Genomic DNA, 16378 nt, shown 5'->3' with positions numbered 1-16378 from the left:
GTGGTTATTACGCTTTACAAAAAAAATATATATATATGTATAGAACTACATATGTAAGGTAATTTTAAAAACGAAAATAACCATTACAAAGAGTTGTTAAGGGGGCTAAAAAAATAAGAACTAGGGTGTTTCTCTTCTAGATCTGCGCCTGTTCCTTTGCATAAGACGTTTGTCAATCATATTTTTGTACAAGTGCTTCTATAATTTCGAATGTATACAAAAAAAGTGTTTGCGTGATTTAAGTTTTTTTATTGTAAATTTTTTTTTTTTTGTCAATTGCTCACTTGACATAACAGAGTTGTTTTTCATTTTAATTAGTTCCCATCACGTTTTTTCGAACGCGTTCAATATAGTATATATTATATAATTTAATTCGTAACGTGCGAATATGTTATATATTTTATTACTGCTATATCGATCAACGTCGGTGTTATATGATTGCGGTATATATATAATAATGGTTTCCTAGGCTTTATTGTACGATATGTTATGCACACAACTATTGGGAAACAATACTATAAAACAATTGTCACTCGTTCGGGTAGTATCGACATTAAAATAGCACAACTTTTAAGTATAACATAATATTCTGTTGTTTGATATCAATTAAAACGCTTAAATACATACAATTAAGTGTGTATATTATTATATTATTATCTAAACTGGAAGGATTTCTCATAATCCGTTTTACCAAAAAATAGTAGTTATAAAAGGCATCGGCCGGCCCACAGTGATATTCTGATGGGACATCATCAATTCAATTAGATTATACACATATTATTATTTTACTGATGTGAAATATTATCCGCTTCTCTTAAGAAAAAAAGAGTCGGCAATCGCCCTACCTATTATTTTATAAATAATTATTAATATATACCTAATGGCTAATTAGTAATTATATATTTTATGCATTTCCCACTGCGTTGCTGTTCACACGGCCGAAAACATTCTAAACGGTTTTGAACTTGTTCAAGGACAACCGACACTAAAATACATAATATAGTAATAATTATCCGCTTTAATTACACCATTCAACAACATCCACCGGGTTTACTTCCGTCGTTGCCGCGCTTGTTCCGACTTTCGGTTTGCACAGTAATATAATATCATATTATTATACATATTGCGAACACAGCGGATAATATTATTATCCTACACGGAGACGGACCAAACTGGTACTCGTCTGGTTAGGTACCACCTACCTGTTTAAATTACCTATATACGCGCACAAGTCACAATACATAAGCTACAGCTACTGGTGTCGGTCGTTTTTTGACTGTACATAGTATTAAATATCGCATGCAAAAAGAAATGAAAAAAAAAAAACATATTCACAATAATATATTGGTTACTTCCGTTCACGGGCGGAAATACATATATTATATCCTAATTACAGATATACAGTCATACCGTACGTAAATACCACCTACCCATAAAATAATAATTATGTAACAACAAGTTGTAATAGCGCGTTAAAAATAATTACTTTCATCGGGCAAAAAAAAAAAGTACCATTTCCTACTTATTTTTTTTTTATTAGTCATAATACTGTCGTCGCTTTGTTGTTGTTCGGTGTTAACCGTATTATATTATTATGTCACTTTTTGTATTCTGTATAAGAACACAGTCATTGTTCCAGTGCGGGGGTCGAATGCTCTTGGTGATTATGCGTTTAATTGCTCTGAACTTGTATCGACTTCCTAGCTTTTTTTTTTTGTCACTACAATAAAAATTACATCAACTGTACAAAAAAAAAATGAAGGTAATATCCTAGGTATTAAATAATGCATAGTACTGACTAAACTTCAATACAATACACTCACTACAGTCAATTATAATCTGTTGAATAGATATTCTATAAAAGAAAAAATATCGTATATTATCCTTGTTAACAGCAATGAAGAATAACAATAGTATTACTATTGACGGTTGACTTACAAAAATAAAGACTGCTATTAAAACACAAAAAAAAAAAAAATATGTTACAATTTTAAGGTCAACAAAAATATCCTATTGTCTGAATTATACATTTATTTAAATACTACTTTTCGCCCTTAGCAATTTGGTTTTTTTAACAGTTGGTTTATTCATACAATTATTTTAGTAGGTTAACATTTTTTTCCCAATAGATTAAAATCAAAAAGAACTCTGTGGTAAGTCAATGTCAAATTTCACAACTTTGATTAAATATCTTATAAGCAAATAATTCATTAAGGGTGTTTATTTTTTTTTTAGTTATTTAATTATACACTTATACTGCATTAAAGTTATTCATTTATGGTTTAATATAACTTAGAATTAATGTAAATACAATGTGTATTAAACCGGATAAATACTTTGTTTTTAATACTAGAGAAATTACACACAATTTATTTTAATTAAACTCCTAGATTGCAATGTAAGACGTACAGTTGCCAGTGAAAAAATAAAAATTAAATAGTGCAACATACTGCATACATATTATGATGCACACACCGTATTATTAAGACTTTACTAATTGTAAGCAATTAGATTCACTGGCGTAGAAATTAGGAAAATGTAACTCATTAGTATACTCAATAACATCAAATTTTTGTTTTTGAAAGTTGTTTCTGACATTAGAACGTAAACATTATTTTTTTTTTTAAACCGTGTATTAATAGTTATCAATACTTATATTTTCGAATAGAAATCTGTTTTGTTCAGTTTTACCGATGACACTTGCCAGACACTTAACAGAGAAACAAGGTAAAATGTTCGAAACAACAGTGTGTTACTGGTTGTTGTCCAAAATTTACTTATTTATTAATATTAATAATATAATATACATTTTTAAATGTAGCTTTCATTTAGATGTTATATTATAAAGCGTTATTTATTTAAGCGTGAGCTCGACTATTGCTTGCTGAAACTAGCTGATGTATTTTACCATTATTATTATTATATGTTTTTAACATAATATCTATCTTCATTTTACGGTGTTCTACCTTTCCTTTTAATATGTATAAAAGTTGATTGTAAAATTTTTAAAAATCAACCTAGAATATTATAATGTCATGGCTTATATGCTATACAAATTATAAAATATACAAAAAAAAAATGTAATGCTAATAAATAAAATATACTCTACCAACATATTACCAAAGAAATATATATATATTTATTATACATATTATTATCCATTTCTTTGCAAATTTCTTGATTTTTCGCCATTGAGTAACATAGAATGGTTATGCAAACTAACAAAATCTAGCTAATGTCCCAGCTAGAAATCAAATAAATATCTCTTCGACTGAACATGGTTTGAGTTCTTTAAAAGTAGATTGAAATATTATCATCCACATCAGCTTCTTGGTTTACTAAAAAAAAAAAAAATTATACTGGACGTACCTGTTATGTGATTGTATGGCATACAAATAAAATCACCTATGTACCAACAAAGAACCGTAATTAACTTGCTAATTTATATAAATTTTAGCACTTAAATGTTTATACACACAATGTGGTGATGATTGAATTTTGTCTATGCTATATCTGTATTAAAGCCCACCTCTCTCAATATTACCTATGTAATAATATTGTACTGTGTAGTTAGCTTTTAGGTGTAACTTTCTGTTTCTCTAAACGTTTTCCTATGTACCTAACTTCGTGTAAAACATAAGACGTGCGGTGTCTTCCTAAACTTCCACAATCGTTGCGCATGTCGTTTGTGAACTTATTTTTTTGCTATTACGAATAGGGTTTCGTTTTTTTCGCCTCGAGACACTATTTGAAGAAAAAAAAAACACCCGAAAACGAGTAACGGTATATCATATGGTATTGCATACGGATTTCACTGGGATCGAATCCCTCCAAAAAATTTTAAAAAACCGCGCGCTCGTGTAATCCCGCACCGAACACTAACGCGACACAGTGAAAGTGCTACAGGCGGTTTTTAAAAACCACTGCGGTCCAAAAACACCGGCTCAGTACATCCGTACCGGCGATACCGACTGACCGACTCTCTCTCCTCAGACGTTCTGCCGTTGTCTTGCACGTTAATATAATATATTGTTTTTTTTCTTCTTCAAATTTGTCGATAATAATCGTTTGTGTTCTGAACCGTGTTCTGAGCGAAGAGCCAAAGTTTATTTAATTGTTTTTTTTTGTTGTTGGGAGAGGTGTTTTAATAATAACATATTTAACGACAACAACTAAACCTTCCCCGCAAGTACTGCCCGTGTGTAGAACACTCGCTACGTGTAAATGATATTCCGTCGTTAATGTGCTGCCACCCCTACGTGGACCCGAATGTAAAATGACCGTTGGTGGCAATGGACGGGACAGCCACTGCGTACTTGGTGCTCGGTCTGACGATCGTGTCGCTGGGACAAGCTGCGGCTGCGGTAACGGTTCCGTTCAAAGGTCGGCGGCAACAGAGGTCGTCGCCGGATGTCGCAGAAGACATGGCCGCGGCCTTTGGTCCTTCGGCGGCCGACGGCGACGAGTGGCTGCACTTGCAGAACAACGAGATATCTGCGGCTCCAATTGTGGACTATGCACCGCCGTCGTCCGACATGGATTACTACGCCAACGCTTACAGTTGAGTGATCACTAAAAAAATTATTGCACCTCGCGCCGTATCCTGACCGCAAAGGCGCAAACCATATATATATTCGGTTAAAGCTTCTGAGGGAAGAATAACGAAACTCTGTGTCTATTGAGGGTAGGGGGAGGCAAAATTTTGGCTTGAGAGGCTTCGTTACTCTGTAAGCTTTGTTTGTAAAGGCCGTTCTGTCCAGTTTGGCTTGAAAATTAAGTAGGAACTGAAAACGTTACCTATCCAAAACCTTAGATTTTATTATGTTATAAGTACAACCAATATTGACTAAAATGATTAATATTATGTTATTCTATAATAGCTTAACTGATTTTGAACTTGTAAAAAACAGGTCACTAACAAACATTGTATAGTCAAGTTATAATATATTTTTAGAACGGTATAAAATATTATTCAAGGTTATCAGAATATCATACTATTATTAAAAATGTTATCGATATTTCTTAAAGTTCTAACAAATTTTCTACATTTTGGCTCAGTACTGTTTTCAATCCCTGAAATTAAACATACATATATAGCTTTAATAATATACAACAATTACAGGCTAAACTACACATAGTTGCCAAGTCAAACTTGTAAGAATGATTATTAGCCCTATAGTAATAAAAATAAATTTACTTTAATAGTTTTTTTCTCACAAAAGTCAAAGACTATAAAAATGGACAAATTTGCAATACGTTTATGACTGCTTATAGTTAGTACCAACTAATTTTTAACGTTAAAAACTGTAAAATTTAATTAGTCAATACTACCTATACCTTGTAAACATTTTTTTAAAATTTAATTTAACTTAAACTTTTAAAGGTTAAAATACTGAAATAATAAAGCTGAATGAAATTAAAAATAAGTAAACCTTATTTGTAAATAAAAATATTATTTAATTATTTATAAAAAAATATTTTAATACTATACTATGTTTTCCTACATAATTTTTATCTCAAATTCGACTTAGTTTTTAGAATAATATTACATTTTATTTTAGTAGGAAAATTAATTATTATAACACTAAATGATTTATGATTATGTTAGTTATAACTGAAAACCCATTTTCAAGTTAAAAGTTAAAATTGACTTTATTTATACTTTATAACTAATATTGATGCTTATCCTTGAAAAGTTTCTTTATAGTCTAAAACTATGACACCTTTGTTTTACCTTAAAATACCAATAACTAAAATTAGCTATTATCAACTAAAATAGCATATTTTTATTGAGATTGCATAATAAAATTACTACATAATTAATTATGCTGATATATTTTATAAGGGTTCTATCTTTAAAACATCAAACTTTCAAACGAGTACATATTTTAATATTAGATTTAGATATGACTACATAACTCAAACTAATCAGAGTTAGCTAATTATTAATTTTAAGAAGTGAAAACTATTTATATTACAGAAAATTCGCATAAAATGTTTAAAGGATAGATATAGTTCTTAGCTTAACCGATACACCTAGATGTCTAAAAAAAAAATCTATCAGAAAGAAACTGTTATTTAGAATTTTTTCTTACAATATTTTCAATCAACTGCTGTTTAACTTAATTCGTTTTTTTTTAAGTTAAAATTATGAAGCGTCTAATGAGGAAGTCAAGATAAGTTTTTTTTGTGTAGGCTCTAAAATCACGACATGCTTAAAAATTACACAAGTTTTTTACCTTATTTTTTTTTTTAGAACAATAAATTATACCTAGAAGTATGTTACTTTTACCTATTACAGTTAGAAACGGTTTGATTTTGTATTAAATAATATTATTTACAGTAATTTAATGCAATTATTATCTTAATGTACTTAACAATTTTTAATAAAACGATTTCCGCTATTCAATTTAATCGATTTAAGTATACATAGTAATTTCCGAACCGGTTTGGAATCCCGTTTATTTCTTGTTGGATCGTAAAACTGTTGTACTCGTGTACTTTGAGATTTGATTTAAATCGAAATTAATTGATAGGCAGTAATATTTTACGACTATGTTACAACTTGAACCTACATTTAGTTCCGTTTTTTTAAACGCGATTTTTTTATGATATAATAATATGTAAAACAAGTATTAAAAACAGTACAGGAATTGATTTATTTAAAACTTAAATAGAAAAGTACATTCAATATTTAACTTTGAGCTGATAAAATATAAAATATCCCTATTTTTTTTTTATCGTTTTATCTGTTAGTAGTAGTAGACCGGACATATACTTGGCCTTTAACCTACTAAAATGCAGCAATTTTTTTTTAAACGACCACTTCATCAAATCGCACGTTTTAAGATAAGTTTGCTGTAGGTCACATGTTTGGTCACACTTAACAACATAAATTTGTCGAGTTGAACGACATCATTTTTATTTATCACTAAATCATTTAATGCTAATAATATAGTAATGATGACTTAGAATACTGCTTCCCCTTTGTGACGACTCTACATTTGTTTTCTGATAACGTAGACATTTTTTTTTAAAATTAAAATAAAAATAATTGTAGAAAGAATAATAACATTGACCACAACAATGTTTCTTCTTTATAAAAAAAAATATAATATTAAAATAATTGTCTTCTTTTTTTTTTTTTTGTTAGCTTGCGAAAAAAACCTATTCATTTTTTTCAAATTATACTTCCAGTGCATTACGCAGCGTAAATAATTATTGTATAGATACGTACTTTGTTAAAGCCAAGTCTTGTATAGTTAATTACTATAAAGATTTAAATGGTCGTTTCTCCACGGTGTCTAGTCGCAGTACCTAGCGATGCTCGTGTGTTCAGTGAACCCGTTCTATAGCAAGGTTAAAAATGCAACCTACATACAAAATATACCTATATATATATATATATATATATATATATATATGATATTATGTGTCAGAACTCAGCATGAGAAAGAGAGAGAGAGAAGTAGAGAAAGGATCGATACATCATTGCCGTAATGATCTCTCGCGATGGTTGAGAATAACAATATATATATATATATATATAAACTCATAGGCCTAGATTATAAATTGATGGTTTGATTGACCTGATAGTCGAATTTCTAGTAAACAATGGCGATAGGAGGCTAAGAAGAAAACCGCAGGAAAATCGCCAAAAAACTCTTATTGTGGTAATGTACAGTGAGAGTTTTCAAGGACAAAATAACAAAAACATGTTCAACTATATTTTAACGGTGCTAAACGTTCCAAAAGGTTTTTTTTTTTTTTACAATTTGCTTACCATCACATCATTTCCTAATTAATTTTAGCAAATAATGTACTATAATATGAAGTGAGGAGAACCAAAAATGTACATGATTTGGAAAATACAGCATTTTGTCAATGAAACATTTTCCTACCATCATTTGGTATCGAATGTTTTTTTTTTTTAAAGAGATATCGAACAAAATGTATCAACATCGCAAGTAAAAAAAAGTAGAAATCATAATTTACATTTATAACTCATATGTTTAATATGTTGTTGACATTTGATGAAGTACTTAAAATCTGAGCTATAGGACATTCTATGGTAACTGGTGAGCCAAATTATCGATGAATAAAGGCTAAATAATTAGGACATTAAATTTTAAAAGTTTTGAAACTCCTGAAACTAATTTTACAGTGTAAAATGTACAAGCAAAGAACAATTGGCACCATCTCAAGTACGGGGAGTACTCGAGTTATGAGGGCGGCCACTGTGGGTTTATTTTTATTGTTTTTACTATAGGTATTTTATCAAGTGTGGTGTTTAATCGGTTTGCTTATGTTTTTTATAGTGGAAAAAATGGTTCGACGATGGGCACCACTGGTTTGGTTGGCACCAGACGAACAGTTCCTGCCGGGATCCGTGACCGATTTCCTGAGTCACGTGACACCCAGACCCCGATCGCCCATAGATCTGGCCAACTCAAAACTACCAATGGGTCCAAATTCGCAAACGTGGTTTTTGGTCACCAAGTCCGAAGTCGGTGAGTGGACTCTGAAACTAGTTTGCCCATGAAATATTATAACGTACCGTTATCGACTACAGTTTAATACATTTAATATTGTGACATCTTTGATTTCGCAAAACGTTCCGTTATACCGGCCGCAGATTAAATACGTTCACCGTTTTCTGCAAAGTGGTTCGTAAAACGTACATTACTAATATACTTACCAGCATAACTACACAACTTGAAAAAGTGCATAGTAATTAGCCAAAAAAAAATAACCATCCGCGACACGGAGTTTCGTTATTTATATAAATGCACCTATTCTATTGTCACCATATTACACTGTAAGTCGTGAATTAGTCTGCCAGAGACAGTCACAGATTAAAATATGTAGATTATGATTATTTAATAGGATTCATCAACGTCAAAATATGTATGTTTGTCAGTCGCTTTATAAAAAATTCCAAAAAAAAAACTGCGTCGGTTAAACAAATATACAACGTAATTTGGTAACTGTTGTGTGCTAAGACATTTTGTTTTTAAGATACTATAACAGAGCTTGGTAGGATGCGTATTTACACTTAAATGTGACAATTAACTATGGCAATTATTATAGTTAACGTCACACAAATATTTCCGTCGTTTGCTTTCAATTAAAACGTATACGATTTTAAACGTTTTGATTTCAATTTTTTTTAATTTATTCAAACACCGTAAGCTGAAAAATAGCAACTTTGCGATTTTACATCCGTGTCTATCTGTGGAATATTATTATTGTACGTTGCACTTTTCCTAAACAATTTTCGTTAGAATTCTTTGAGATTTTCAATAACGTTACATAAATTTGTTTCTGACAGCAACATAATAGTATGTCAATTCCCGGACACGCGTTGTATAGCTGTTATCCAAGTCGGTGACCGCATAGAAAGCTAATGAATCACAAAACGGAGTCGGTAGCTTTACCTGACTACTAAAGACCACCTCGTTTAGCTGTCAATAGGTTAGCAGCCGTTTTCTTTGCACGATAAACACATAACGTTGCAAAGCAAAACCAGACAAACGTCCGCTAATAACGTCATCCACTCGGGTCTTTATATATATATATATTTTTTTTATTATTATCAATGGCGGCGTGTGACGGTTAGTTTTGTGTGTCAGGTGAAATTAAATAATTCTCGCGACGGACGACATTGATCATAATTATTATATTCCGTTTCGCAGTTGGTTAAACTCGATTTCCAATGAAATAATTTGATTTTTTTTTTAATGTAAACAACACGTTTTTAATAAATGTCTTGTACTTACAATCGTTTTAAAACCCTTATTTGGCTACCTTGTCCCGTGTGCCTCGCCAGGCTTCGTATTTGAGCCCAATTGTTATCATATGGATTATAATATAATATCGATTTGGTGTTTACAGAACATTTGTTGGAGAACACCACATCGGTACTGTACGGACAGAATCCGAACTCGGCGAGGGTACCCGTCTACGCACGAATCACAGAATGCGGCCATAAGAAATTCCACGTTTCCTATTGGCTTTTCTTTCCGTTCAGTCAAGGCAAGCCAATTTGCACTCTGGACATTGGCGTGCTAGGTCCACTGCCCCTGCCGCTCATCAACAACCAGTGTTTCGGCACGCTAAAAGAATTTGGCAGCCACGTCGGTGACTGGGAGCACATGAGTCTCATGTTCAACGTATGCGCTTGTGCACTTATATTATAATAATATATATTTTTTTTTTCTCAACAATAGCTGTGTTTGATTTGTTTGCAGGGCAGCGACGAACCGCAAGAGATGTATGTGTCGGTGCACGACGCCGGTGCATTTTACCGGTACGATGGCAACCGACGGAAGTTCGTGTTCGACCGGCAAGAAGTGCGCAAAGGCTTCATGCAAAAGCCAAAATTTCCGGAAGTAGTCCATTTGACCAAGAAAGGATATCATCCGGTGCTGTTCGCGGCCAAAGGCTCGCACGGTCTTTGGACGGCTCCGGGTTAGTGCACGTTATAGTATTAATACAAATTTCAAATATATCTCTAAAATGTTAAAAAATATATATATATATATATATTTAATAACTATTGTAATGTAAATGTGTTTTCGACATTCCAACGGATCTATTGGTGAAAACATGTTTGATAAACTGTAAAATTTGACCCCGTTTACGTAGAGTTCTAATTTTATGAAGTATAGATAGATACATGCCGGTTTTTTGTGCAAAAACAAGGGTTAGCATACGGTAAATATCTCTGTACGTATAAATCATATAAACATACTACATTGACATTGATAGAAACACCGAGACTTATATTATTATGGCCACTCGGAATGTTTTTAATTTAAATTTGGTGACGATTTTATTTTATTTACACCGAATTAAAAAAAAAAATTGTTTTAAAATTAAAATAATCATTTGAATTTTAAAACTTTTTATAAAAATCGACAGGGACACTTTAAGTTGCTGTCTTTTTAATAAGCTTAGAAAATATTTTCTATTTGAATTTTTGGGAACGCTATAGGCAAGCGAGAGGCTGTTTTTTGGAGTATCATCAAACCCTGTTAAAATAAGAACAATCGCTGAGAAAAAAATAATGTTAGCGTTAAATTTCCAACTAATTTTTTTGATGTTTTACGTTATCCTTGTTTTACCGGTTAGGAACTTTGACATCAACGCGTTTTGGGACGCTTCAATGGCTTATTAAAAATAACAGTACAGAGTTGACCGCGAGTCTAAACGAATTTTGATTGTTTCCAGGAAAACACAAGTACGTCCGGCTACCGCGGCTGTACGACGATAGCGGTTACGGTTCGCCGTGGAAGACTTGGTTGAAGGTGGAAATGCTGAAGACGTCCAAGAAACTTCCGTTGTGGATGCAGTTTTACGGCAAATGGGGAAATCCGCACAGCAAATGTCACCCGTTGGCCCGGATGGGACTCCAGATTTGTCAGTTCACCGACGGTCCTACCGGTATACCTATGAAGCCGCATGATTTCCAATGCTAAAAAAAAACACAGCCGACACATTTCGTCGGACATCCTCTTGTCGAAGAGAAATTCGCCTGACGGGTGCGATGAATATCAACACCATGACCCGACTTTCGATTGTGGGACGTGTTCTAGGTCATATCGCATGATGGTCACCGTCTGATATTTTTTTCGTTGTTTTTATTGTTATTATTATTATTATTATTATTATTATTATTATCATAGAACTTAGTACCTTAGTACATGGTATACACCACGCTGTACGTCCGATCGACATTAAGTGCTCCGTATAATCGTTAAAATAATATTGGATTATGTGCTCTAGGAACGTGCACTGAGAGAAAGTAGGACTTCCCATTTCTTGGAGTCCGCGTGCATTATCTCCCCGTTCACACACTTGTGTATGTTATATTATTCTGTATACTATTGTTGTAGCGCGTAAGTGATATAATCTGTGTCTGTGTTATGTAAATTAAAAAAAAAAAAAAAAACAACATCAAAACGATATCGTGACTTTTATGTGTAATCTCCTAATATTCGCAGTTATGCATGTTGCGACCACTTCCTGTCTCCCAGAGGATATCAATCTACGAACAATACAATAGCGCAACACAAAGGTAATTCAGATACCGTATGGGCTTTTGAAGTTCAATTTGCAACCGGGGGTTAACGCAGCAAATGGCTCAGAAAATAATTGAATCAAATTGAATATAATGGACTTCTAAATTAAACACATAATGTACGTCCAGTATTAAGTCAATTAATATACAGTACACTCGATGTTAAAAATATGTCTTTGTAGAGAATGGAGAGTCAGATTAATGCTGATTAAACACAGAGCAATAGTTAACTAGTAATTTAGTAATTTGACACCAACATCGAGAACGACGGTAATTTGATGTTAACACACTTAAGCGTCGCTGCTTCTGTCGTCACTCGTCGCCATTATAAAGTAATAAAACATAATAAACTGCTATCATTATGTATTAACTATTATCTCATTACAATAGACATACCTATATTTCAAAATATCTATCAATAAGTTATATACAGGATAAAGTCGAACACGTGAAGTACTGAGAGTTGGGTGTTTTGGTGAACTTAGTGGGTAAAGCAGCAGTGGGTAAAGATCTTTATCCAAAGATCCAGTAGATTTGTGTCCCTCAGTATCAGTCCCCTGGCCTAACTCTAAATGTCAGCAAATGCAAGTAGGTACATGTAGTTTAGGGTACCATTTCCTTTTTATACTATATTTACTATGGTGTTCTTAATCCTGCTGGTGATTTTGTTTATGACCTCGGGTATCGCTTAGTTCCTACCTTGAGTCCCTATATTCATATTGAAAGAGCTTGCTGTAAAACTTCTAAAGTACTTGTACGTTTTATCAAGATAATTTCCACAGAAATTAATCGTGTTTTATCCTTCAAATCTCTCTATTGCGCACTATTGTAAAACACGGCTCAGTGGTTTGGGGCTTGTTTTTTTTTCAATAAGCCCAACCAGTATTCTCTTTTTACATTTTTTTGGGAATGCGGCACTGCTAACAATTGTTTGAAAACAAACGTTATTCAAAAAATAGAGCATTATAATATTATGTTTAAAGTTGTTTTAATTATTTCAAACTTATATTCTTTCTACTTCGCAAGTATTTACACTATCTTTGTAACCTTTAACGAAAAGTTTTGTCCACGTGTCATAAAAATTTTAATTGAACATGTACCAGTGACCGCTGTAACGTGGAGTACCTAATACACATTATACATTGATGCTGATCATCATAGATGACGTACGGCTGGCTTGTTAATTGCAGTCAAGTACACACGAGTACGCATTGCCCCCACGCAGACAATGCCGAATAAACAAAAAAGTAATTCATAATTGACGAACGGGGGACAGTGTAGGAGTATTGTCAGTTGCACCATACGCATTCTGTAGACAGCAGGGTCTTTTAGCATCATGGCCGGATCGAGAGAAATCAACTTAGATTTTCTACAATTGATTGTAGATCAAACCGACCCCGGAGTGAAAATCACCAAGTATGAAGTGAGTTGAGTTGACGACATTGCAAATTAAAATATGTAAATGCTGGTTTGCACGAACGCCCGTTAAAGCTTTAACGCGAACCGTCAGGGATTTAGTACCTAGTTCCTGTAATTGGTCCACTAAATTTTAACACCAACCGTTCAATGTCTTAGACATCCCCGTGTCGTAAAACGGCACTGAAGTATTAAGCCAAGCGCGTATTGCATGTGTTTTACAGACGAGTTTCGGATCGAAGAGAGGCGATAATTATACGTCGATGGTGTACAGGGTGTTGCTGTACGGCGATGCCGGATGGACTAAGTCTATGATCTACAAGGTGCTGCCGAAAAACGTGCAGGCCAGAGAGAATTTCAAGTCGGAAATGTTGTTCGATAACGAAGTCCGGTTTTATAAGAAAGCTCATACTGCGCTGATGGAGTATCAGGCGAGTGTAGCTGTTATGCCTATTCTAAAAATAAAGAAAAGCCGGATTGTTGTCGATTAGTCTTGTTTATGTATGTTATAACGTTGTTTACTTACTCGTTTTAGGATTCCAAAAACATTAGAGATCCGTTTGTCGGTGTGCCGAAGTGCTATTTTGCCGAAAGCGACATCATCGTGTTGGAAGATATGCGGTGCAAAGGTTTCGTCATGATGGACCGATTGAAAGGTCTGGACCTGGACCATTGCCGGGCCGTTCTAAAGTAAACGTTTGAAATTCGTTTTTCCCCGTAAATCGCGTATACTATTTAAGTGGTATATTATTATAATTAAATTTTGCACGTTAGAGTACTGGGAAAATTCCACGGGCTGTCGTTGTCGATGAAGGCCAACGAACCGGAAAAATTTCAAGCTTGCGTTTCGGGCGTGATCAATGAAGTCTATTACAAAAAGGACAACGAGCTGTGGTACGGAGGGTACTACAAGCACGCCGTGGAGAGTGCCAAGAAAATTGTATAAGCAAATATAATCATTAGACTGTTTTGTTACTTTGTTTTTATATTTTCATCGTATTGAAACAACATTAGCTAGAAGCCGAGCTGACCGAAGAAGACAAACCGAAATACTTGGATGTGTTTAAACAGTTTGTAAGCCACGATTCTTTTTTCGGATACATGACAGATCTGGTATTGCCCAAAAGTCCGTTGGATGTGCTCTGCCACGGCGACTGTTGGACGAATAACTTTTTGGTTCGTTATACCGCCGATGGCGATATATCCGAAGTAAGTGGACGAAATATTTTATAGTCCTGTGTCCAGACACGGGTAATTTTTTTAATAATAATATAATGAATACTAGACCAAATTGGACGAATAATGTTTTTGTACACGATTGGTAGTGTGTATAATATTTTGTATTTGTCCGAAAACTATACTCATAACTTTGCAGATGAAAAATAATTTAGAAATGTATTGTTTAAAGCTGTGAAAATATTACGTTGGATTCAAATTAAATTTAATAAATTGCACAAATAAAACAAATTAAACTATTGCTATTTATTATCTATACATACATAAAAGCAAATAAAACATATTGATACAAATGATAAATACAAAACATAACATGTTTTGTATTTATCATATTATTTAGATGAAAAATTATTAAAATATAATACTCAACTCTGAGTATACTTATCGCAATAATTGCTAAGCTTACAACTTGTAATGTTTTCACCGAAAGGTATCCATAGTGGACTTCCAAATAGCCAGATACGGTTCGCCGGCATTAGATTTGACCAGTCTGTTGTATTGCTGTACGACTGTGGACTTGAGGAGTAAACATTTACCCGAGTTACTACAATCGTACTATGATTCGGTGATAAGTATACTAGAACAAACTGATTGCATGGATCGTTACCCTGATATATGTCAAAAGTATGTTACTTGGTTTCTAATATTTATTGTACATTTTTTTTTTTAAGACTGTATAAGCATTTACGTGCTTCACCCTTAACAACATGGCCTATAATAGTATAATGTTAATAATTCCGTTTTTAATTTTTTTTTAATGAAAATTGTTTTAATGTCTATCGCATTTGTAGGCTTAACCGTGAATTCCTGGAGTACGGTGGTTTCGGCCTTGGCGTAGCGATGGACTTGATACCTATAATCACATGCGAATCGGACCAGGCCCCCGACATGTACAAGGAAGACACGACCAGTGCAAGACCCAACGTGGAAGCTAGTTATGTTAATACCTCGAATGACGTTTACCGACGGATGATTGTTGAATTGGTCAAAGAATTAGTAGACAACGGTTGTTTAAAATAAAACCGTTTAACTTATGTACGATTATTTAAACTTTTATAATTTATTTATTTAAATACAAATACCTACCACTTTTAGTAGGTATTTATATATATATATATATATATATATATTACTATAACTTTTATGTCGTCCATATTAGCACAGCTATGCCTAAGTCTTTTTACAGATAGAATATAATTAAACGTCTAATCATAAGTACATGTTTACGTACATTGTTATTGGTAAATTATATAGACCATCTAATTTTTACTGTAGGTAGTGGTCGTAGCATATATTAAAATATCGTTGGCGCTTGAAAAAAATAATTTACTACGCACACTTTGAGCTTTTTTCATACAGCGTTTCAATATTATTTATAATAAGGCAATTTGAAACGAGATTGAAACAAAAATTTAGAAATTAAAATTAATAAAAAACGAAACTATTAGTTATTACGCATAAATATTATTATACCTGTTTATTTTCAAACATTAACTACTTAACAGATAAAATAAGATGTGTTAAAGAATTACTAGATTTTTGACCTAACATTATGGATACGGTGCATCCTCCTAAATAATATTGTTTTTAATATTTATAATTGTAAGATACATAAAGATGTAAAGAAGGTATATTTTTCTTAGT

General features: G+C 32.9%; 2 protein-coding genes across 3 annotated transcripts; both read left to right on the top strand.

Moving 5' to 3' along the window:
* Positions 1–3942: 3942 nt before the first annotated feature.
* Positions 3943–11940, top strand: LOC126846858 (uncharacterized). The gene is made up of 5 exons (XM_050586681.1): positions 3943–4560; positions 8319–8510; positions 9895–10172; positions 10251–10470; positions 11233–11940. Exons 1-5 carry the CDS (start codon positions 4293–4295, stop codon positions 11478–11480), a joined length of 1206 nt encoding a protein of 401 aa, XP_050442638.1. The 5' UTR covers positions 3943–4292; the 3' UTR covers positions 11481–11940.
* A 1379-nt stretch (positions 11941–13319) lies between these two features.
* On the top strand, positions 13320–16300 carry LOC126843172 (uncharacterized). 2 transcript variants are annotated; one of them, XM_050580546.1, is made up of 8 exons: positions 13320–13505; positions 13723–13929; positions 14034–14188; positions 14273–14438; positions 14513–14707; positions 15165–15358; positions 15526–15769; positions 15921–16300. In XM_050580546.1, the coding sequence occupies exons 1-7, from the start codon at positions 13419–13421 to the stop codon at positions 15752–15754; spliced, it is 1233 nt and encodes a 410-aa protein (XP_050436503.1). In that variant the 5' UTR covers positions 13320–13418; the 3' UTR covers positions 15755–15769; positions 15921–16300. The 2 variants fall into 2 exon arrangements, with proteins under 2 accessions (XP_050436503.1, XP_050436496.1); XM_050580539.1 differs by having other exon boundaries at positions 13323–13505; positions 15526–16300.
* The last annotated feature ends 78 nt before the right edge of the window (positions 16301–16378 follow it).

This window comes from Adelges cooleyi, unplaced genomic scaffold (genome assembly GCF_023614345.1).
Source record: "Adelges cooleyi isolate 19-005CV unplaced genomic scaffold, UGA_ACOO_1.1 ACOO_flye_CR_arks_rails_tigmint_CR_PRNA_108, whole genome shotgun sequence".
Classification (NCBI taxonomy): domain Eukaryota; kingdom Metazoa; phylum Arthropoda; class Insecta; order Hemiptera; family Adelgidae; genus Adelges; species Adelges cooleyi.
Note: the sequence above shows the minus strand (reverse complement) of the source record. Positions and strands in the feature narration are given on the sequence as shown.

Coding starts and splice junctions, on each gene's coding strand:
- LOC126846858 (XM_050586681.1), top strand. CDS start 4,293: ATGGACGGGACAGCCACTGCGTACTTGGTGCTCGGTCTGACGATCGTG. Junction 4,561..8,318: donor TTACTACGCCAACGCTTACA/GTTGAGTGATCA, acceptor TGTTTTTTATAG/TGGAAAAAATGGTTCGACGA. Junction 10,471..11,232: donor CGGTCTTTGGACGGCTCCGG/GTTAGTGCACGT, acceptor GATTGTTTCCAG/GAAAACACAAGTACGTCCGG.
- LOC126843172 (XM_050580546.1), top strand. CDS start 13,419: ATGGCCGGATCGAGAGAAATCAACTTAGATTTTCTACAATTGATTGTA. Junction 13,930..14,033: donor CTGCGCTGATGGAGTATCAG/GCGAGTGTAGCT, acceptor TACTCGTTTTAG/GATTCCAAAAACATTAGAGA. Junction 14,189..14,272: donor CATTGCCGGGCCGTTCTAAA/GTAAACGTTTGA, acceptor TTTGCACGTTAG/AGTACTGGGAAAATTCCACG.